Source organism: Hippocampus bargibanti, linkage group LG11, assembly GCF_051943395.1.
Source record: "Hippocampus bargibanti isolate YZ-2025 linkage group LG11, ASM5194339v1, whole genome shotgun sequence".
Classification (NCBI taxonomy): domain Eukaryota; kingdom Metazoa; phylum Chordata; class Actinopteri; order Syngnathiformes; family Syngnathidae; genus Hippocampus; species Hippocampus bargibanti.
Window position 1 is genome coordinate 23,713,314 of NC_142744.1, and position 24,089 is coordinate 23,737,402.

A 24,089-nucleotide genomic window follows, 5' to 3' on the forward strand; every position below is an offset into this window, starting at 1 on the left:
GGTGAGTGAGTAGGATTCATTCCCTTCATTGTTTCAGCAAACCACATTAAATTGTCGTTCACTAGACACCTTTATTGACAAGTGCCCAGGAGCCCATCTTGACTCATATTCAATTTGCAGTAACCGAACAAATCATCCACTAAGTTAAATGCCATACTTTGGACACAGCTGAGACAAACACTTTGCTGTGACTCATCCATAATTCACCTCGGATGTGCATGCCTCTGCACTTTTTTTGTGCGTGGACGTCTGAGAGCCCAAATGCTGCAAAATGCGCAGACATGTGATGCAATGAAATGGTCATAATATCACTGGAGAAGTTGGGTCATTATGGCTGTAAACTGTCCACCAGAAGTCACCAGAAGTCGCCTTTGGCGCTCTGGTGACTTCACAACCACTAGGAAAGGGCTGATACAGGAAGTAGGTTGGCTTTCCCTCGGACATGCAGGTCTGCAATCACAGTCGTCCGTTTTAAGACTGAGTCCAGAACAAATGAGTGCGCGTGTGTGTGTGTGTGTTTGTGCGCGCATGCGTGCGTGCGTGCGTACATCATCCAGCCATGCACTTCATGTACGATCTGTACTTCTAAAACCTGACTGCTAAACTGCGTTTATGTAGTTGTGCGCTTCAGTTTTCTCTGTGACATAATGGTGAAAAATACAAATTGTGTAAGCTACAGTCGTCTTTCGATGAATAGTGGTGTGAGTTTTGATGTCCCAATGTGAAATTTCCTTTCAATGCATGTGCTGTCATAATGCATGCGTCACTTCCCAGATGGCCTAAGTGGCCAACATCCCCAGGGAAACCTCTCGGATGATGATGTCGCGTCACAGAGCAATTAAATGAAAAAGGCTACACGTACAACATCGGAAGAGCAGTGCAAAATTTAACCAAGATGAAATATTCCCTCAATTCAAAATATACTCCTTCTTTCCACAAATCACGCACTTTTTGCATTTAGCGTTTCTCTTGCTTCAAGCGTTTTTTTTTCCCTTCATATTTTTTAATAAGGTCACTTATCAGTGACATTTTATAACTCGTCACGAAAAAGTTTGGCTGATGATAAACAGGCTAGTTGTTCACCCATGCGTGACATTAAAGGCAGGAGAGACAAAGCTCTTTTTGTAGACTAAAGTAATTGTTTGCTTAAATGGTTGGTTGTTTGGTTAACTATTATAACTATCTGTCTGACCTACTTCAAATCTCCGTTCCCTCTCGGGCCCTAAGACCCTCGTCCTCCCTCCACGTCTGTCCGTCTCACCACGATGGGGTGCAGAGCTTTCAGCCGCTCTGCTCCCAAACTCTAGAACTCACTTCCACCCAACGTCCGTAACATTGACTCCCTTCCTACTTTCAAAAGCCACCTGTTTAAACTTGCTTTCATGGTCTAGTTTAATCTGCTATTTTATGATTTAGCATTTTATTCATGGTTTTATTGTTTTGTGTATTGTTGTTTTTATTGGAAAGTGTCATTGGGTGTTCGCTTGTAAATTAAATGTATTATTATTATTATACATTTATATCAAGCGCCTTTCAAAGCTCTCGAGGACACTGTAAAGTCACAGACGAGCATAGATACTATAATAAATAGAATAGAATCACAAATACAATGCAATAAATAAAATACATTGATAAATAGAAACAAGAGAGAGAGCCACACAGAAAATGCAATTGTAAATGGGACTTGAAGGTGTTGGGAGCAAATGAGTTCCAGAGTTTGGGGGCAGAGCAGCTGAAGGCTCTGTCCCGCATTGTGCTGAGACGGGCAGGGGGCACACAGAGGTGGAGGGAGGAAGAGGATCTGAGGGAACAAGAGGGAATAGAAATTTGAAGAAAGTCAGATAGGTATGGGGGGCAAGGTTATGGATAGCTTTAAAAGTATGAAGAAGAATTTTAAAGTTGTATGTTCACTTTTACAGAAAAATTCAACTGGGAGTGTGACGAGTAAAAGGAAACCTGTTATATGGCATTTGCGATAAAAAATAATTTTTGTTTGACGCATACAAGATGCAGTTTGAGTTGTTCTTTTTTTTCTCTTCTTTTTTAAAGCAATTTCACATGATTTTTCAGGTAGAGTTTTTGTTCTTGAGTGAATTGTCCTAAATGGAATCATTTAGCTGGTCTCATGACTTGTGCAGCAGTACGTGTTACCATGTGCTTTGGATTGGATTGGATATGCCTTTATTAGTCTCACAGTAGAGAAATTTACATTTCACAGCAGCAAAGTGATGAAAGGAATGAAAGTAGAAAAACGAACTTTGAGTAGACAAGCAAGCAAGATGGAACGATTGGGACTTGATCCGATCGGTCAATGGGTGTGAGCTCTTTGTAAGATGACAAGTAGGGCCGAGGGTGGGAGTGTCGGGGCATTGCAACGGTTTTTCCTCTCAGCCGCCTGCTGGCGACTCAGCTTGATGAGATCACAGCAGGTTCAATTTTCACCTCTCTTTCACCCACTCGTATTTCTCCATCTCATCTTAGTTTCCACCACGTTACTCTGTTTTCTTTTTTGTCAAGGGGACAAAAACCACCAGATAACATGTCAGCACCCTTGAATTGGCATAACAACTGAAGTCGGAGGCTCAACAGGGATTCATCCGCTCCATATACTGTCAAAGTAGGAATGGAACTGGAAGAACATGAAATGTCTTTTTTGAAGCAAAGGTTTATTTCCAGCTAGAAACAGCCGCACAGTCCACGCTTTGTGTGATGTGCTACAAAATGATACAGCGGAATGTACTTGAAATGTTCAGAATCAATGTGAGGAACGAAATGAAATGATCAAATATGATCTTGGTTTTATTCCGTGGTGCTTTCTACTGTCTTAGTCACCACTTTATTTCCTATATATGATCGCTGTCCATGTTAAGTGCTTTGTTACAGCTTCAGCTGTTGTTAAAGCGCCATATAAGGAGTCCAAGATGGCGCCCGAGTAGGCAGCCGTCAGCAAGTGCTCTGATGAGCCTTGCTTTTGTTGTTGTTTTTGTGTTTTCTTTTGTCACTTTGTGTTGTTGTGCGTCGTGTGGAACGGATACGGATTGTTTTTCATCATTTTTGACCAGGACATTCATCAAGGAGGAGACAGTGCTGAGCGGTTGCGCCTTTTCGGCAGCATGAATATGCCAGTACTGTTTTTGAATGGGAGGAATGTCGCTGCCATTCGACTGTCATCGCTGGACACCAAAGGGGCCATTGTGCTTTTTTGCGCCTGTCATGGGCAGCATCTTCACATCCCTGCTTTGTTCAGCGGAAGGTCGGTGCTGTTTGACAGTCTGCGGCTGGATGGATGCATGGCTTGAGGAACCCGCGATAAGAAGGAAGGAGCGTCAGCGCAGAGCGCCGATGCGTATATGGAACTGTCGCGGGATGGAATTGAAGCTGATTTATGGGGGACAGAGATGTGAGACAATCTCTTTTCGTCAATGGATGCTACAGCTGCGTGTTTGCTTTCAACATTTAGCTTGTAGTTGACGTGCACATTCCACCATGATGTCCATTTCTTTCATAACTTTGCTGCTGTGAAATGTAAATTTCTCCAATGCGAGACTAATAAAGGCAAATCCAATCCAATCCAATCCCTGATCCACTGGTGGAAAGACGCTTTGATCCTCTCCTCTTTCATCTAGAACTGCTTCATGTCATCACAAAGAGGGTACAGCAAGTCCTGAAGAATGAATGTGTCTCTGTGTCTTTGTTTTGTCATATTGTCTCTATGCTGTCATATTATTTGTTATTTAGTTTGTTTTTTTGTTGTTCTTTGGACTTCAAGACGGCGCCGCGAGAGTGGCTGCCTTTCCAGCAGCTCATGTGTTTCTTTTTTCTACTTTCATTCCTTTCATCACTTTGCTGCTGTGAAATGTAAATTTCTCCACTGTGAGACGAATAAAGGCATATCCAATCCAATCCAATATAGATCAATATGTATTGTATTGTAAATAAAAACGCCAAGCCCAAAGAATAAAAATACTCTCTGTCCACCGTTGTTGTCATTTGTTTACAAAGTTGTTGAATTCATTGAGCTGGGCCATGTCCCCCTGCTCAGATGACACATAATTTATGAAGGTCATGCATTGCACCTGATCACCGTTTGGTTTTCTTAAAGTGAACAATCGCACCGTGAGTACCTCTGCGGAGCTCCTAGTGACTATGGTGCCTTGGGAACATAATTGTGAGTCAAGAGTGTGCTGGGGGAAGGTGAGAAAGGGGTTACGGGGAGGTCGGAATAAGTAACAGTCTCTGGACAAATAAGCTCCAGGGTGAGAACCATAGTGGGAGGAAGGAGCAGAAAAGCTCCAGGGAGGGAAGAGGAGAGCATCCGCTGACCGGCTTGCTGACAACAGAGGGATTGTCTCTTTTCTCCTCTCTCTCCGACTTGTCCGCCGCCGCGCGTCTTCCTCCTCTTCTGGTCTGCTTGCGTTCTCTTGCCGGTTGGATAGATGAGTTGAAGCATGGGCTTGGGCAGATGCTGTCCGACGTGGGGATGCTCACTGGGGAGTCGTTCTAATTGAATGATGGCTTTCGTTTCTCTTTGGAGGAGTGATGGTAAGTGGGATGCTTATCCATCACTGTAGCATACCCCATGGTGGCTTCAAAGTTGTTTAGTGAGCATTATTTGCAGTTCCTGAGTCCAATTTTCCAAGAGAGGAAGGTTCGCCTGCAAGCTGCTGCTACTTCTGTCACTCTTTCTTTAAATTTATATTTTTTTTTCACCCCTGTGAATGATACCGTGCGGAGAGCACACTTTTACTCTTCCCTTGACCAAACTCTTGTGTGCCCCTGCCCCCCTGTTTTTGCATTCTCTTCTTTAAAGGACAGCCGACGCCCCCAGACAAGTTGTGTCCATAATTTGTAAAATCGCTTCAAATAACTTCTACTGAGCGTATTTTACAAAGGTTCCACCGCATATAGCTATATTTTACGTTGTAAGACTTGCGCTGAATATTCCGGAAGTCTTGTTTTTGAGTTGGTGAGTCCTCACGTCACGTCACTGAAGAAACGCCCCTGACCAAGAAAGGACATACCTTGCACCACCTCAATGCATTTTGCGGTGTTTGGTCTGAAAACTACAGAGCCCCTAAGGGGACATCGAAGAAAAAAAAAAACAAACTTTGCGAGATCTCGCAAAACTTTGCATTCCCTCGCAAAACTTTTCATTCTCTCGCAAAACTTTGCATTCCCTCGCAATACTTTTCATTCTCTCGCAAAACTTTGCATTCCCTCGCAAAACTTTGCATTCCCTCGCAATACTTTGCATTCTCTCGCAAAACTTTGCATTCCCTCGCAAAACTTTGCATTCCCTCGCAATACTTTTCATTCTCTCGCAAAACTTTGCATTCCCTCGCAAAACTTTGCATTCCCTCGCAATACTTTGCATTCTCTCGCAAAACTTTGCATTCCCTCGCAAAACTTTGCATTCCCTCGCAATACTTTGCATTCTCTCGCAAAGAATGCGAGATCTCGCAATCTTTTTTTAAAAAATGTGCGTTCCTGTACTTCCGGGTCAGCTTGGCTCAGGTAGACGCTCGCGCGCGCTGCTTATTGAGAGAAGGCAACAACTCGGCACATTATGGAGGAAGACTTGGAACACTTCTTGCAGTCAAGAAACGTCCCTCACGTGGACATTGCACGTATGAAAAGCGACAAGGTGGGCCTACAGCTACACAGTCTGATGTAATAAGCAAAACAAGAGAAACATGGACATTTTTTTTCGAAGTAGTATTGGTAGTAGGTAACCTGGTTGATAGGTACCCCAACCCCCTCCCCCAACACACGTTTTGATTTTGAAGCAGGTATTTTTTATGAGCTTGTCAACGCATGTGCATTGATATTGGAGTGACATAGACGGGCGTAGGTTTGATTCTCTGCTATTGCATGCAGATTTTCAGAATGTGCCACGAATGTCATGATCTGGTTGGCGACCAACGGGTGGCGCTGTCGGCCTCGCCTGCACCTGCACAGGTCAGTGGCGGACTGCCACGTTTGGATTGGCGACCAACGGGCAGCGCTGTCAGCCCTGCCTGCTGCCTCGCAGGTGCCGGTCGTTCCCAATCAGTGACACTCAAAAGGACTCCCAGCACGACCATTCGGTGTCGGGTCATTGTATGCATTGTGTATGCATTGTATGCTGTGCATGTGTTTGTTTTATCTTGGCAGACTTTTACTCTTGGTTTTTCTTTTGATACTTTGTATTGTTCTGTTCAAATGATTTTAACGTTTTAGATTTAGTTCCTGTTGACTTTATTTTAATACAACTTCTCAAATACAACTTGCTGCTCCCTCCTGCCTGCTTTTTTGGGATCCACAACTGCCATCACCACCTTGCAAACCGTGACAACGAATAAAGATTGTACATACATCTGGCCGCTGTTTGTTCCAAGCGCAGATGAAAAATGGTCAAAGAGTCTGTATGGAGACTCATAATTGGACAATCCCAAAGTCTTGGCTCCATGCCAGTTGTAAGTAGCAAGTCTCAGTTCACGGTTGTTTGTGTGTGGTAAAGTGGCAGGCAGCACTGGCGTCTGCTGGTCATAGATTCCGCGGAATAACAAGCAACAAAAGGCAGAGAAGGTTCTCAATAGACATAGGGTCGGTCGGTATAAGATTCACTGGATCATGGTATTGCAATTACAGCTCTGAAATGGATGATGACTGCTGAATGCAATGTAGAAGATTGGCTACATAAGTAAATGTGAACAAAAAAAGAGTACAGTAATTATTCTCTCATAAGGAATTGCGTTTGCTGTACCAAAAATTTCCAGGGGTCGGGAGAGAGCATAAAAGTAAAATATTTCGAAATGTTTTTCAATGAGAGCCACACACGCACACACACACACGCGCGCACATGCACGCACCCACGCAAACATGCACGCACGTGATTTCAACAACATGTCAAAATACAGTATATAATTTAAAATAACTTAGTGATAATACTCACCATTAATATGAATAGTTTTCCGTTCCTCGTGATTGGTAAAAAAAATACAGCCAAACGATTGGAATGAAAGTCAACTTGCCGGGTCCATACGCGAAGTTACTGCTAGCTAGCCTGCACAATGCTCATTAGCTTGCATGCTTGCTTTCTGCTGTCTCTCACATGTTGAGGCTAACGTTAGCATGAAGCTAGTCATAGTGCCACTGACATTCGACTGTTTCATCGATGGTATTGTTTCATTGCAAATTAGAATCACGGCAGAACTTTTTCTCTCCACTAAGGTTTTTTTTTATTTGTCAGGCTTATTTAAAAGGGGGCGTTTACCTGTTACGACATCAACGGCCATAGGTCAGTATCATCCAATCAAAATTGCACTTTCTGCCAACTGCCACCCAAACAGGAAATGAACAGTGAAAAAGCGAGAATATGTCTTTCGTTTCATCGGCGAGCCAGATGCAATCATCAAAAGAGCCATAAATGGCTCGCGAGCCATAGGTTCCCGACACCTGCCTTATAACATAATTTGCTTATGTGGGAATTAACGATAGTGAGTGTGCTGTATGAACGTGTAAATACATGTATGTTGTTATGCTTGTGCTATATAAACATATAACTAATTATTTGGAGAATGCAGGATGAAGAAAGGCACCAAGGAAGACTTTAAAAAGTGTACTTTGAGGAATTTTAGTATGTGGAGAAAAAAAAAGGTTTTGGATGGTCTCTCAATGGCATGGATGGATTTTTACTTTGTGCGGTATGATCTGGAATGTATCACTCTGATAAACTGGGTGTCAGTGTACCGCGGGAGGTGAGTGTTGCTTCCCCCACTCTCATACAATAATAGGATAGATCCTGCTTTCTATTTTTAGCTGAGACATTCCTAGCACTCCTAATCTGACAGCCTGCAGTAGCGGTGTGTTTAGTCTGTCCATGACTTTTGGGTCTGCGCAAAAGGATACATTTGTGTGGTCCGTTCTGGCAAAGAGAGATAGTGGACCTCATTTCTGACTTGATTCTTTTGGGTTTTTTTTCAGCTGTTGACCGATGTTGCACCCCCCACACGCTCAACCCCCCCCCCATCCCTGGCCTTTCCATCCTCTGATATTGTTTCTTGTCTTTGTGCCCAGCAGTATTTTAATGACGGCCCTCGTAAGCTATATTATACATCTCTCTGGCTCTGTCTTCTCACTTGCTGCCTTTCTCTGGCAACAATTTGCCAATGATGTGATGGATTTTCAGTGTCGCACGATGATGAGTGTCAATGTGTGTGCTGTTGCATGCAGCAAGGATGGAGAACACTGCGGGGAGTGAGAAAAGTGTGCCAATCGTGAGATGACGTGAGCATTCATGTGTGCAGGAGTGCCTCAGGTGCAATCATATCAATTATCACGTACCTAATTGTTGATGAGAAGGTTTCTTCAGCCGTCATCTGTACAAATTTGAAGGTTTCGGACGTTTCGCCTCCTATCCAGATGACGGCTGAAGAAACCTTCTCATCGATGGACCACTCCTGTACCACTGAGAGCTTACACAGACGTACCTAATTGTTAAATTAATTACAAGATGTGAGAATGAAGTGTCACATTCTGGTTGGCGACCAACGGGTAGCGCTGTCGGCCCCGCCTGCAGCTGCACAGGTGTTGGTCATTCCAATCAGTGGCAGTTAAAAGGACTCCCGGCACGACCATTGCGTGTCGGGTCATTGAATGTGTTTGCTTCACCCTGTCAGGTTTGTTTCATTTTGGCAAATTTTTACTCATGGTTTTCTTTGATACTTTGTACGTTTCTGTTCGGATGACTTTGACGTTTTAGATTTTGTTCCTGCTGACTTTATTTTAATACAATTTGTCAAATACAACCTGACATTTGCCTGCTTATTTGGGATCCACAACCATCACCACCTCGCAAACCGTGACATGAAGTGGTTCTGTTATTCTTCTCACTGTCCTCCATAAGGACACATTTTTTAAATCAACAAATTATTTGAGGCCATGCTACTGCTGCTGCAAAATATGAATTATTCAGCCAATATGCTGCTCAAAACAACTAATCAGTGTTTAATTCACGATTGTTATTACACAGATGAGTTCTTTTTTTGGGCACAGATTTTCGGTGATTTACTTATTGCAGTGTCTGAAACTCATGACAAAAAGTTAGTGGACACCCGGGCATTGCCTGCCCGGCCATGAAGTTGCCTGCCCCATTTTTCACAAATTGAAAATACAATAAGACAACTAGTCAAAAAAACATTGATGCGAAGTATAAAGGATTTTTTTTAATTAAGGAAGTACCTACCACAAATGCTCCCTTGCCTAATTTATGGTCAATATCCCTTGCTGAAGATTTTGCTCCAGTTTCCGTTTGTCGTCATGGTGCACAATGCAATGTTTGCGTTGCCTCGTCTGCAAAAGCCACGTGGATTTCTCTTTCTAAGCGGCTTTCAAGTACACTTTTCAGTCAGGGTCCCGTCCGAAGCAGGCTTCTGATTGGCTGCCGGTGCCATACATTTTAACAGGGTTATTTTTTTTATCAGTTTGGAAATGGAAATTCTTTCAAGTCACTTTCATCCACATGGCACAGATAGAGAAGAATGTTTAATTTTTGTTATTGTTATTTGTGTCTGCACTATGCTGTGCCGATTTGCATGCAGTGTTTGTGTCAAGCATATCGACGGTTAAAGGCAATTTTCCTGAGCATATCATCCATCTGTGAGGTAGTTTGTGGTATTCATTAATAGGGTGGATGTGTGTGCATTGACTGCTAAACACCAGGAGTCAGAACGCTTGGTGTAAGCCCGTATATCAGGGATGGACAATTTTGGCTCACTCTCGCACAGCAATCGATCGTGTGATGACAGGGGGGAGTGTTCAACGGCCAGGACTGGAGCCCAGGCGGCTGGGTGTCGGCGCTCGGGCGCGCGGGACCGCTGCGACGAGAACGGGGGGATGGTCCCCCGACGCCGAGGTTGGTCAGGCGTGGCGACAGGATCGCGGCGGCGGTGCCGGCCGTGGACCCTTGAAACTGTTCGTTCTGCTTTGGGGCGGGGTGGCGAGTCGAGCGCCTCGGCGCTGCAGGGTCGGGCCGCGCGTCGGCGCGGAGAGCAGGCTTAGGCCAGGGAGAGGGCAACCGGTCGAACACCGGCGAACCAGACCCCTCCCCCCTGGAATCAGATCATCTGCTCGTCATTTAGCACCGAGTCTCTATTCAACATTTTCAATGGATTTCGACTTACGACCATTTTGACTTACGACCGTTTGGACGGAACGGAACCCCATCTTCAGAATCAGAATCAGAATCATCTTTATTGCCAAGTATGTAGAACACACAAGGAATTTGTTTCCGGTAGAACACGCTGCACTAGTATCGTTGTCAAAAAAACTGCTAAGTGGCACTATACAGTTCCATTTTGGCTACTGTTGAAAGAGTTCAAAGAGTTAATGGCTTGGGGGAAGAAGCTGTTTAAGTCCGATGTTACCTGTATACAATTAAGGATTACTGGTTTGCCGTGATAATAATAGCGATCAGCGGCAGCATTGTCATTGACTACCAGCAGTTGAGACGAACTGGATTTGAGTCAAAATGGTCTTTGTAAGATCGGTTCACATTTTTTTCCTGTATAAGAGTTGTAGTACGTCGTACATTATTTGAAATGCTAAAAAAACAAAATACGGGGGAAACGTCTGAGTTGACAGGTATGAATCGGATTCGTTCTGCATTGGACACACCGTTCACAATGGAAAAGAAGAGGACATCCCCTCTCTGTGATCATTTTCAGTAGATCTCTGCTCAAAGGGTACAAATTACAATAACCAGTGCGAATACATAATGTAAACTACTGTGACAACAAGGTGTATCACTGTATTGTCTGTATGTATTCTCCTTGCTGATATTTTAAAAAATAGTGTAAACTTTGTTCGAAACACCTTGGGTACCAACAGAACACGTTTCCCAAACACTTTGTGTGTCAATGTCTAAAATAAAGCAATTATTTTCTCGAGTAACACGCACAGTCATTCACATCGCAACTGTCTGCCTTTTAACACTGTCTGTCAGGTGCAAGTGAGGCCCGATGGTGCATCGGCCAAAAAGTGAACCATTTGGGTGGAAGGTCTCATTGCTTCGATATGGCCTCATATCCCAATCACTACGATTGCCGGTCCAATTTCCGGAAAGTTTTTTAACAACAGTCAAACATTCCAGGAATAATAACTTCCTTGGTTTTCAAAGTCTCTTGATTTGAGTGTTTCTCCTAAATATTTAGTATTTCGGAACCCGCTTCTTAGGATCTATGTCACTTTTTCATCTGCAATCATGGCGGTTACTTTTTGTTTGGATGCCATGATGTACATGTCGTAAATATAAAGGAACAACATTAAAAGCTTTCACAATTCCAGTAAAACTCACTCAAGAGTCACTTGCATGTCGCCATTTTGGATGCAATGATAGAAAATTCTGGTGCGGACACACTTATTCTGTTGTAACGAGAGGGAGTCGTTTGAGTGAGCGCAATTGCGGGCTTGCAGATCTTTCGTTGTTATGAATCAATTGTTCATGTAATACAGTAGTAGAACGTTTAATGCATTTTTTTATGTTATTATTTTCTTTTTTTTGCTTCCACGGTTTGGCAATTCCTGTTTGACAGAGTTCCGCTGTGGTAGCGAAGATTTCTTACTCCATCTTTCTCACATGCTTTTAATCTCCCCTTCCCTCCATGTGCTGTGTTGTGCAAGTTCAAATAACTGTGCCACCTGGCGTTGAATGCCTATCATTACAAATCCAAATGAAATGAGTGCAATCATTCACATCAAACCTGAGTTGTGTACCAACCTTCGGCGGGCTGGATTAAAAAAAGACCAACGGGTGGGATCTGGCTTGCGGACCGTGGTTTACTCAACTGTGCTGTAGACAACCATTTGGTGCCATTGACAGGGCATAGCTCTTTGCAGATTGTGTGCTTCTGTACAATAGTGAGGCAGGGCAGGAATATGGACCGATGTGAGTCAAGTGGAGAGGAAAGAAAGCGTAGGAACCCAAAGTGTGATGGCATTTCTATAGAACTGCCTAATAAGTACAATGCATGAACACCACTTCTTTTCATCAACCCAATGCTCGCTTCCTGTATTTTGACATAGTGTCATCAGCCAGACAGCTCAGTTGACATCTAGCTCCCACATCTTCAGCCACCCAGGGATTCCCTCAGCAGGAATGAATGTCGGCAATGTTAAAAGGATTTCAGTTTGTTTAATCTAGGGGTGTGCAGCTGTTGCTGCAAAGAGAACTGACATCAATGTGTTTTTGCATGTGAGGTCTGTTTATACTCAGTCTGGCGCCCCGACACATCCTGTGGAGTGGAACCTGGAAGAAGTGACCACTTTGTGAGTCATTTTTCAGACGTCACTGGAATTAGTCCAAGTTGAGTAAACCCATCATGACGGTGAAGGTTCATGCTAATGAAGTTCAAAGAAAATGTATGAGGCAGTATTCCCATAAGGTCCTGTTAAAATGATCCCACTGAACTTCATATTCGCTTGAATATATACTGTTGACATTATGCTGTTGAAATGCAAGTTCGGCAAACTTAATGTAGATCAGGGGTGTCAAACTCATTTTTGTCACGGCCTGATTTATTTACAGTTTCAGAAACTATACAAAGAAGTCAAAAATAACGGTTTATTCACCTTAAAGGACTTTAAAGGACAACCGACGCCTCCGAACAAGTTGTGTCCTGAAATTAAACATGTCGGCCACGTCAGGATCTTTGTTTCCTTTTCGGCTTTACCCTACAGCGGTCACCACAGCGAATCAGTGTCCTCCATCTAACCCGGTTTTGTGCATCCTCTTCTCTCACACCAGCTAACTTCATGTCCTCTTTGACCACATCCATAAACCTCCTCTTCGGTCTTCCTCTCGGTCTCCTGCCTGACAGTTCAAGGCTTAGCATCCTTTTCCCTATTTAGTCACTCTCTCTCCTCTGGACATGTCCAAACCATCTCAGTCTGGCCTCTCTGACTTTCTCTCCAAAGCCTCTAATATGAGTTGTCCGTCTGATATACAGTGGGACCTTGGCTTACGCACTTAATTTGTCCCCAGACAGAGTGTGTAAGGTGAAAAGTGTGTATCCCAAAATTAATAATTAAATGCAAAATTAATTTCCCATAGGAAACCATTAAAATGACAATAATCCGTTCCCAGGTCTCCATAAAATATAATTTTCAACTAAATTAGCCTTAAAACTACACACAATATACCTTATTCTATGTATAATAAATGTGGTATTGTAATGAAAGAAATACACTGCACTGTATACGTCTGTGTAAGCTCTCAGTCGTGCAGGAGTGGTCCATCGATGAGAAGGTTTCTTCAGCCGTCATCTGTACTTTTTGAAGGTGTCGGACGTTTCGCCTCCTTTTCAAGAGGCTTCGGCAGCGAACTAAAGTCTGACTGGTTGTATCGGCCCTATTTATATATCCCTAATGTCCAGACATGGCGGCGCCGGACACAGCTATGATAGGTCCCTACTCTCAGGTTGGGGGGAGCAGAGGACCACTCCCTGTGGCCCCACTGATTGTTACTACATTCCTGACTAACGACAGGCCTATTTGCCCCACTCCCACTGGTATCACCACAACAGCATTACGAATGTTGCCTAACCTGTTTTGCCTAAGCAAGCTATTGTATGAACAATCCAAATTGAACCTCACCCCACCAGACCGGTTTAATGAAGGATTTTGTTGTTTTATGAGAATCGCTTCTTTTACCCCCCTTTCAAACCATCTACAGTAAAGTCTCGCTATATAGATATCGGTTATATCGATAGTACCGCTTATTACGATACTATTTTCATTTCCCTTGCACATTTCTAGTATTTTTATGTATAATTAGTACCGTTTAGTACGATACCCGGTTATTACGATAATACGGTTATTACGGTGCTCATTTTTATCCCCCGCCGGCCATTTTGCTGTTTATATCGATACATCGGTCGCGCCATTGGTCGACTTGGTCACGTGTCTTGGCTACGTGACACGCCATCGGTCGCGCCATTGGTCGACTTGGTCACGCGAATTTGTTACGTGCCCAGCACCCGTGTAGCAGAGCCATTTTCATTTTCAGACGCTAGCTCGTGTGTAGCAGACGAGATTGAAGTGTTTGTGTTAAAAGGTAAAAATGGGAAGCAGAAGAAGATTGATGACTTTTTTAAATTGTATACATAATACAGTAAGATGTAAGCGTTGCAGTTTCCCTGTTGTGTTATGTACATGCCCACTGTACTGTATATGAATGCAATCGTTTTTTGCAACAATGTTTCTTGTTTTGTCTGCTGAAGCGCGATGATTTTGAAAATTATTAACATTCCATACTGTGTATTAAAGGACAGCCGATGTCACTTTTTATTCAAATGCAAATAAAAATCACTTCACGCCAAGACGTCTTGCATTGCTTGTGAATCCAAACAATGGCTTCAGATTCGGATAATATGCTTTCTTGTTACACATCCAGTTATGAATATGTTTCAAATACACTGTAGTTCTGAAGATTAAAGCATACATGTTTACAATCATTAAAGAATTATATGTGCCATTTTGAGGCAACATTGGGGGAACATCTCTCACCCCCCCCCCCAAAAAAAAAGAGGCACAAAATGGGAACTCATGGCCGTTTCTTATATGGCGCTTGGTTGCCCTCTTTTGGCGGCTTTTGTTAATGCAGTTCGGCGCAGGATCGGATATATCGATAGTCCGGTTATATCGACATTTTTTCCAACTCCCGAGAATATCGATATAACGAGACTTAACTGTATGTTCTTTCGCTAAGATTTTAACCTCATTGTCGTCAAATGAGCGGTTGCTAGCTTTTAGGTGCAAATGTACTGCCGATTGAGGCCCACTAGTGTTATCCCTGCGATGTTGATAAAGTCTTTTTTTGAGAATTTGTTGAGTCTCCCCAATGTACTGCTCTTTACAATTTTCATTCTTACAATGTATGGAATGAACTACATTACTTTGTTTTTCATTTGGCAGCCTATCTTTTGGATGCACAAATTTTTGCCTTAACGTGTTTATCGGTTTGAAACAAGTAGGAATTTTATGTTGACAAAGGACTCTGTTGTTTTTCAGAAACTCCTGCAATGTAAGTTACTGCTACTCCTCTCCTTTTTGTATCTTGAGAATTATTGGTTTCATTCCCTATTCTTTCTTTCTGACATTTGTTGAATGACCACTGAGGGTACCCACAGTTAGTGAATGCTCTCCTGATCTGTTTTGACTCCTTTTCTCTACCTTTAATGCTAGTTGGTATTAGTTTAGCCCTCTGCTGGAGGGTTCTGATAACTTCTAGTTTGTGTTGTAAAGGGTGGTTAGAGTCAAAAAGTAAGTATTGGTCAGTGTGCGTAGCCTTCCTAAAGACTTCTGTTTTTAGCGCGCTGTGCTCGTTTATAATTACTTTACAATCCAAGAAGGCTAGTTGGTTCTCTTTAATGTCCTCATGAGTAAATTTAATGTTAATGTCTACAGAGTTGAGATGATCTGTGAAGGATTGAATTTCGTGTTTTTTAATTATGACAAAAGTATCGTCCACATATCTAAACCAGTGTCTAGGTTTTGTCCCCAGGAAGGATTTGAAGGCCTGTTTCTACATCTCTTCCATGTACAGATTAGCCACTATGGGTGAAACTGGTGAGCCCATAGCACAACCATGAATTTGTTTGTAAAATTTCTCCCTAAATTGAAAATACGTAGTAATAAGGCAGATTTCCAATAATTGGCAGATGTGATCCGGTTTAAGTTTGGTTCTTTCATGCAGAGAAACGTATCACTGCTGGGGTTGGGACAGATGTAAAGAGAGAAGTCACATCGTAAGTTTCCTCAGGTTCCAATATGAGGTCTTTGATCCTCTCTACAAACCCTGTGGTGTTCTCTACGTTATATTCTGTGTTACCAACCAACGGAGCTAAGATAGTTTTTAAATATTTGGCTACATTGTTTGTAGAGGAGTCAATGCTACAAACAATGGGTCTGAGGGGGAACCCTTCTTTATGTATTTTTGGCAGGCCAAAGATACATGGCGTGGCCTCTCCCGGGTATAATCTAAAATACATCTGTTTGTCTATATGTTTTCCTTTCTCTAACTTTTGGAGACAGTTTATCATTTCTTTCTTGTATCTATTGGAAGGGTCCCTTTTTAGTTGCTCATAAGTGTTAGAATCACTGATTAACCTATTCATTTTGTCTTCATAATCCAATGTGTTGAGAAGGACTGTGCATCTGCCATTGTCCGCTGGCAAAATAGTAATATTTTTGTCTTTTTGTAGAGTAGTTAATGCCTTTCTCTCTTCTAAAGTTATGTTGGACGGAGGTAGTTTGGCACTACTGAGAAGGGCTGATATTTGCACCTAAAAGCTAGCAACCACTCATTTGACGACAATGAGGTTAAAATCTTAGCGAAAGAACATAGATGGTTTGAAAGGGGGGTAAAATAAGCCATTCTCATGAAACAACTAAATCCTTCATTAAACCGGTCTGGTGGGGTGAGGTTCAATTTGGATCGTTCATACAATAGCCTGCTTAAGCAAAACAGGTTAGGCAACATTCGTAAGGCTGATGAGGTGATACCGGTGGGAGTGGGGCAAATAAGCCAGTCGTTAGTCAGGAATGTAGGAACAATCAGTGGGGTCACATGGAGTGGTCCTCTGCTCCCCCCAACCTGAGAGTAGGGACATATCATAGCTGTGTCCGGCGGCGCCATGTCTGTCATTAGGGCCGATACGATCAGTCAGACTTTATTTCACTGACGAAGCCTCTTGGATAGGAGGCGAAATGTCCGACACCTTCAAAAAGTACAGATGACGGCTGAAGAAACCTTATCATCACTGCACTGTATAATAAAGTCGTTTTATTTACCTTTGTGATGGTCGCTGATGGCTTGATGGAATGGGGTCGGAGGGAATTGCTGTTTGGAAGGCGTCACATTCCATCTTCTTCTTTTCCTTTCGGCTTTTCCCTCCAAGGGGTCGCCACAGCAAATCAGTGTCCTCCATCTTTAGCGGTTTGATCCACATGTTTGTTTTGGCCAAGCTTTTACTTCCTGACACAACCCTCCGTATTTATCCGGGCTTGGGACCGGCACAAGAAGACATATGTCCCTTTGTGGCTACAGAACAAGCAAGTCGCTCAGTAAAAGACTCCCAAACACAAAATGGTAATCGGCACAGCAACATTCAAAAAAAGCATCTCATTAAATGCTGACAGCATTTCACATTCCATAAGGACTGTAATTAAAGAAATAAACTGTACTATATAATAAAGTCGTTTTATTTACCTTTGTGATGGTTGTTGATGGCTTGATGGAATGGGGTGGGAGGGAGGAGGGGCCAGGTAGTGGGGGGAGGGAGGGAGTTACTGTATGGACTGTTGTTAACTCAACCTCCAGTGTGGCTTCTTTTCTTTGCTTCTTCTTAGACTATTTGTCATTTTTGCTGACTAAAAACCTCTTAATTGACTTCTTTTCCACACTCTCCATTGCTCGGGACAGTTGAACCCAAGTACTTAAAATCCTTCACCTTCTTTATCGCTTCTCCCTGAAGCATCACTCTTGTACTTGGATCCCTCTCATTCACACACATATTCCGTCTTGCTGCGTCTGATCTTCATTCCTCTCCTTTCCAGGGCATATCTCCACATCTCTAGTTTCTCCGCCACCTGTTCCCTGTTCTCGCTACAGATCACAATGCCATCTGCAAACATCATGGTCCAAGGACATTCTTGTCTAACATCGTCTGTCAGCCTGTCCATCACCATAGCAAACAAGAAGGGGCTCAGCGCTGACCTCTGGTGGAGTCCCACCTCCACCTTGAATTCCTCCGTCACACCGACAGCGCACCTCACAACTGTCTTACGGTCATGATACATGTCTTGCACCGCTCTGGCATACTTTTCTGTCACTCCAGACTTCCTCATGCAATACCACAGCTCTTCTCTGGACACCCTGTCGTACGCTGTCTCCAGATCTACAAAGACACAGTGCAATTCCTTCCGGCCTTCTCTGTACTTCTCTATCATCATTCTTAAAGCAAACACTGCATCTGTCATACTCTTTTTGGCATGAAGCCATACTGCTGCTCACAAATGTTCACTTCTTCTCTTAGTCTAGCTTGAACTACTTTCCCAGAGTTTCATTGTATGGCTCATAAACTTTATTCCTCTGTAGTTACTACAACTCTGCACATCTCCCTTGTTCTTGAAAATGGGCATGAGTACACTTCAGGCATCTGCTCCATTCTTCAGGCATCTGCTCACCATCGAAGATCATGTTGAACAACTACTTTCAGGAAAACCACTTTCACCTCTCCTAGACACTTCCATACCTTGATTGGTAAACCATCAGGCCCGAGTGCCTTTCCACCCTTCACCCTCTTCAGCGCCCTCCTCACTTCTTCCTTGCTAATGTTTTCTACGTCTTGGTCCACAACAGTCACGTCTTCTACTGTTTGTTCCTTCTCATTTTCCTCATTCATCAATATTTCAAAATACTCTTTCCATCTTGCTATCACACAATTGGCACCTGTTAATACATTGCCATCTCTATCCTTAATCACCCGAACCTGCTGCAGGTCCTTCCCATCTCTGTCCCGCCAGCCTGTAAAGATCAGTCTCACCTTCCTTGCTGTCCAGCCGAGCATACAAGTCATCATAGGCCTCTTGTTTGGCCTTTGCCACCTTAACTTTAACCATGCCCTGCATCTCCTTGTACTGCTGTCTACTCTCGTCCGTCCTCTCAGTGACCCACTTCTTCTTTGCTAACCTCTTTCTCTGTATACACTCCTGCACCTCCCCGTTCCACCACCAAGTCTCCATATCTACCTTTCTTCCACTAGATACACCAAGTACTTTCCGACCTGTCTCTCTGATTATGTTCGCTGTAGTTTGCCAGTCATCTGGAAGGACCTCTTGCCCACCCAGTGCTTGTCTTACCTCCTTCCTAAATGTCATGCAACACTCTTCCTTGTTCAACTTCCACCATTTTGTCCTCACTTCAGCCTTTGGTTTCTTCATCTTCCTCACTGCCAGCGTCATCCTACACACCACCAACCTATGCTGTCTGGCTACACTCTCACCAACCACTACTTTGCAGTCACTGATTTCCTTTAGATGGCGCCGTTGACACAAAATGTAGTCGACCTGTGTACTTCTGCCTCCACTCTTATAGATCACCCTATGTTCCTGTCTCTTCTGAAAGAAAGTATTCACAATAGCCATTTACATCCTCTGAGCAAAGTCAACCACCATCTGTCCTTCAGCCTTCCTCATATGGAGTCAAAACCTGCCTATCACCTCCTCATCATCTTTGTTTCCTGCGCCAACATGTCCATTGAAGTCCCCAAAAATGTCAAACATCTCTCTGCCTTTACCAGTCATTGTCCTGACATTCAAAGTTCCTACTCTGTCCTATACTCTTGTCATTCAATTTCTCTCTTTTCCTATGGGCACACCTCTGTCCTCTCTTTCTTTGATGGGTCAGCACAAGATACAGTACATATAAAAAAAGCTGCGTATGTTCTCCAGTCCATATCACACTTCAACAGAACAAAACCATAAAAGTATGGACATACATCAGAATCAGAATCAGAATCAGAATCATCTTTATTGCCAAGTATGTAGGACACACAAGGAATTTGTTTCCGGTAGAACACGCTGCACTAGTATTGTTGTCAAAAAAACTGCTAAGTGGCACTATACAGTTCCATTTTGGCTACATTTATTAATAATACCAGTGAAACAACTATGGTACAGTGTATGTCCTGTATGAACGTCCCAGTACGTTAACAACATACATGTATTTACAACACAAGCAACAAAGTTCTATATTGCACAAAAACTGCAGCATACAGTGCAGGTGTATAGAAATTAAAATAATATACAGAATATAACAGAGACTATTACTATAACAGAATATTTACTACTAAATGAGATGACTAAGAGATCTTTCCTGTCCGTCACAGTCTCTAACTTTAGATCCCCGCGATCACCACACACAACAGCATTGCTCACTTGATGTTGTGCACAAGCTTTTGAAGCCAGCCACAGAACACTTTAAAGTTTTCGATGCTCATATTTAGTGCCATAGAGCTCACCTCCTCTCTTATTAGTGGTCCACTTTGGCAATGATTTTTAACACAATAACAGTCAAACCATTCTAGGAACTGTGCAAACATGCGTTGAGTCGCAAGCGATTCACTCTGGGCATGGATTTTGCAAGAATCGCTTTTTTGTTTTTCAAAATATTGTAGATTTGACTCTTTCTGATTCAAAGTGTCTCGTGAATGTTTTGTACTTTGTAGCCCACTTTTTTAAATGAAAAACAGCTTTCACTCAAATACGCTTTCTCTTTCGCGGTAATTACTGTTCTTCATTTGGATACCACATTCAACATGACATAAATGTAAATTGAAAAAAAATTGACAACATTCTCAATTCCAGTAAAATTCACTGCAATCAAGAGTCACTTGCATGTCACCATTTTGGATCCAATGACACAAAGTAGTGGGTGTGACACACTTTTCCCGTCATATGGAGAGGGAATTACTTCGGTTGGCGTTACTGCGGGCTTCCGTATGGCATCCAGAACTTTTTTTGTTATTAATCAATCGTTAATGTAATGTTATAGTCGAAATTTCAATGCATATATTGTGGCGGGCAGGACCATGCCTCTCACCCAGCAGGCATACAGCAGGGGGTGTGTTTAAGTTCAAGATGTTTTGGCGCACGTTCCGATGCTTGTTCAGAAATAAAGATGTGTCAAAACACCTCACCAGGAAGTCTTCCAAGAGTTATCCTGATCAAATATCCGAGCCATTTCACTTGGCTCCTCTCAATGTGGAGACGTCGAAGCTCGATTCTGAGGGAGGGTGGAGAGATTAAAGAAGTGATTAATATTTGGCTGCAATTAAACTACGGTAATCTTTTTCATCAACTTTTGTAGCCCATAGGCCATTTATAGTTGTGATGAGCCAGAACATCTCCTAGCTAACTTTGAGCAAAGGATTACACTCTAGACTGGTTGCTCATTGGGTGTAGTGATATTTGGTTTTGAAACTGTACCATTAGAGACCCTTTATGATGGTAGATGTGCGCAATGGTGTTGCGATACTGGTTGGGTTCTTGAAAACTGAAACATACTTGTGTTCTAAACGTTCCTCCTTTTTGTCTTCTGTCAACAGGGTTCTCAGCAATGTCTGTGTTCTCCCAAAGACAATTGAGGGATGAGAGCTGATCACAGTCATCTTTCATTTTTAATTTACTCCTCCACCTTCTCCTCCTCATCCATCTCCCTCTACCGCACCTCAGTGGCGACCTGTCACTTCACCTGCACCGCATTGATGAGGTAACATTATGCTGTGCTCAGGGTAGCACCCACCTGCACAAAATCTACCTTCCCCATCACCCTGCCCCCCTCCCACCCCCTGTTCCGTCGTGGCCATGGGCCAGAAGATCTCAGGTGGCATCAAGTCTGTGGACGGCCGCGGGGAAAGCGGCGGTTCCCTATCCTACCGGCCCTCGGCTCATGGCACAGAGCACCCAGAACTCAGGGGCCCCGATTTCTCCAAGCCTCCTAGGCTGGATCTCCTTCTGGACATGCCTTGCGCCAGCCTGGAGACCCAACTTCGTCACGCATGGAATGCAGATGACCGTTCGCTGAATATTTTCATCAAAGAGGAGGATAAGTTGACTTTTCACCGCCACCCAGTTGCTCAAAGCACGGACTGCATCCGGGGTCGAGTTGGCTACACAAGGGGACTCCATGTCTGGAGGATTCACTGGCCCTGCCGGCAGCGCGGAACGCACGCAGTAGTTGGCGTCGCGACCTCTGAAGCGCCCCTACATTCTGTCGGCTACACTGCCTTGGTGGGTTCAGACGGCGAGTCCTGGGGCTGGGATCTTGGACGTAACCGCCTCTACCATGACAGTAAGAACAGGGCCCACAGCTTGTTGCCGTCTTACCCATCTTTCTTGGAGCCGGAGGAGGCGTTCACTCTGCCGGACTCCCTGCTGGTCATTCTAGACATGGACGAAGGCACGCTGAGTTTCATGGTGGAGGGACAGTATTTAGGAGTGGCCTTCCGAGGATTGAAGGGCAAGAAGCTACATCCCATCGTCAGCGCTGTTTGGGGCCATTGTGAGATATCCATGAAGTACGTCAATGGACTGGATCGTAAGTAGGCAACTCACCTGTAACGTAACAGTGGTCAGCACATTTTTACAAGACGTAAACTTCGCTTGATGTATTTTTGCAGTGATTCCAAACCTAAAATGCATGACGAACCATAATAGAGCCTTCTCTAAATCTACATTATAAAGAAACGATGTGTTTGAATGTGCAATTTAGTTTTAGTTTCTTACTGTGTTATAGTATGTACCGTCTGTACTGTGTACCCCTCTTTGCACTATGAAAGAACTTACTTCTTTGCCATGACTGTCCAATTACCTTCAAAAAATCCCATAATTATATTCTGAAATGTGAATCAATTCCATCTGTATTTCCCCTTTGATTTCCAATTCCAAAAAAAAAAAAACATCTGCTTTCTTCAGGTCGGTGGAATATTCTGTTTCATAGTTGTGAAAGGGATAACTTTTAATGTCCAACTCCCTTCCCAACCTAAGCCTGGATGTTTTACTGAAACTACAGCTATACAAGTGAAACATGACTCAGACCAATAACACATTTCAGCATCATGCTTGCCATCTTTCTGATAATGACTTGGTGGTGCTGTGTTAGCAGCTGCATTAGCAAGCTTCACTCGAGCTAAACTCCTGCACTCCACCCCTCCTCCTTCTCCTCACTGCTGCATGTGTGTGTGTGTGTGTGTGTGTGTGTGTGTGTGTGTGTGTGTGTGTGTGTGTGCTCGTGTGTGTGTGTGTGTGTGCTCGTGTGTGTGTGTGTGTGTGTGTGTGTGTGTGTGTGTGTGTGTGTGTGTGTGTGTGTGTGTGTGCGCACGCGCTGTGTGAGTGTGCGTGTGTGTGTAATTCTCCCCTCCCACTTCTACCACGGATCTTGACCAATCACGTGCGGCTTTAACGGAAGACTGGGGGCGGGGAATAGAGAACAAAAAAAGTCGGCTGCCATTTCCAGCTCCTTGTTAGGAACTGGCTCTCTTTGTTCATTTCAGAGATTCAGCTCCAAGAACCGGCTCGTTCGCGAACGACACATCACTCATTGTGGCGCTCCATTTGTTTCCCAAAAAATAGTATGCCAAGATTATATTCTCGCGAATTTAACGTTTGTAAGGCGAGAAGTTTGTTAGCTAAAGCGTTCGTAAACCGCGGTATCACTGTATATAATAATAATAATAATAATACATTTCATTTCAAGCGCCTTTCAAAATACCCAAGGACACTTTACAATAAAAACAATAACAAAGCACATAACAATAAAACCATAAATAAAAGGATACATAATAAAATAGCAGAATGAATTAGACATTGAAAGCAATTTTAAACAAATGGGTTTTGAGGTGGGACTTGAAAATAGGGAGGGAGTCAATATTACGGATGTTGGGTGGGAGTGAATTCCAGAGTTTGGGAGCAGAGCGGCTGAAAGCTCTGCACCCCATCGTGGTGAGATGGGCAGAGGGCACATAGAGGTGAAGGGAGGATGAGGATCTGAGGGACCGAGAGGGAACAGAGATTTGAAGCAGGTCAGAAAGATAGGGAGGAGCAAGGTTATGGATGGCTTTGAATGTAAAAAGAAGTATTTTGAATTCGATACGATGTTTAACAGGTAGCCAGTGGAGTTGCTGGAGGACAGGGGTGATGAGTTGGAGTTTATGGAGAGATTGATACTGAAAAGAAGCGAGTTACAATAATCGATGCGGGAGGTGACGAGACTGTGGATAAGGATAGCAGCGGAGTGAGGGGTGAGCGAGGGACGGAGACGGTTAATATTACGGAGGTGGAAATAAGCAGACCGAGTTATGTTATTTATATGGGAGTGAAAATATAGTGAGCTATCGAGGATGACACCCAGGCTCTTGATCTGAGGGGAGGGGGACACGGTTGAACTGACAATGGTGAGAGAGAAACTGTTAGTTTTGTGGAGGGTGGATTTGGTACTGACAAGGAGAAGTTCAGTTTTTTCACTGTTAAGCTTGAGAAAGTTATGGCAA

General features: G+C 43.4%; 1 protein-coding gene across 4 annotated transcripts in view; it reads left to right on the plus strand.

Moving 5' to 3' along the window:
* The window catches only part of spsb4a (splA/ryanodine receptor domain and SOCS box containing 4a), a 71,334-nt gene that overhangs the window by 23,496 nt on the left and 23,749 nt on the right, over nucleotides 1–24,089 (plus strand). For 3 of the 4 annotated variants that reach the window (XR_016116539.1, XM_089009128.1, XM_089009129.1), the window contains exon 2: nucleotides 21,147–22,138. Coding sequence is in view for 3 of the 4 variants with exons in the window: in XM_089009128.1 (XP_088865254.1) it covers nucleotides 21,406–22,138 (733 nt within the window). In the remaining variant the exon portion in view is untranslated. The remainder of the gene's footprint in view (nucleotides 1–21,146; nucleotides 22,139–24,089) is intronic. The other variant, XM_089009130.1, reaches the window with a different exon arrangement.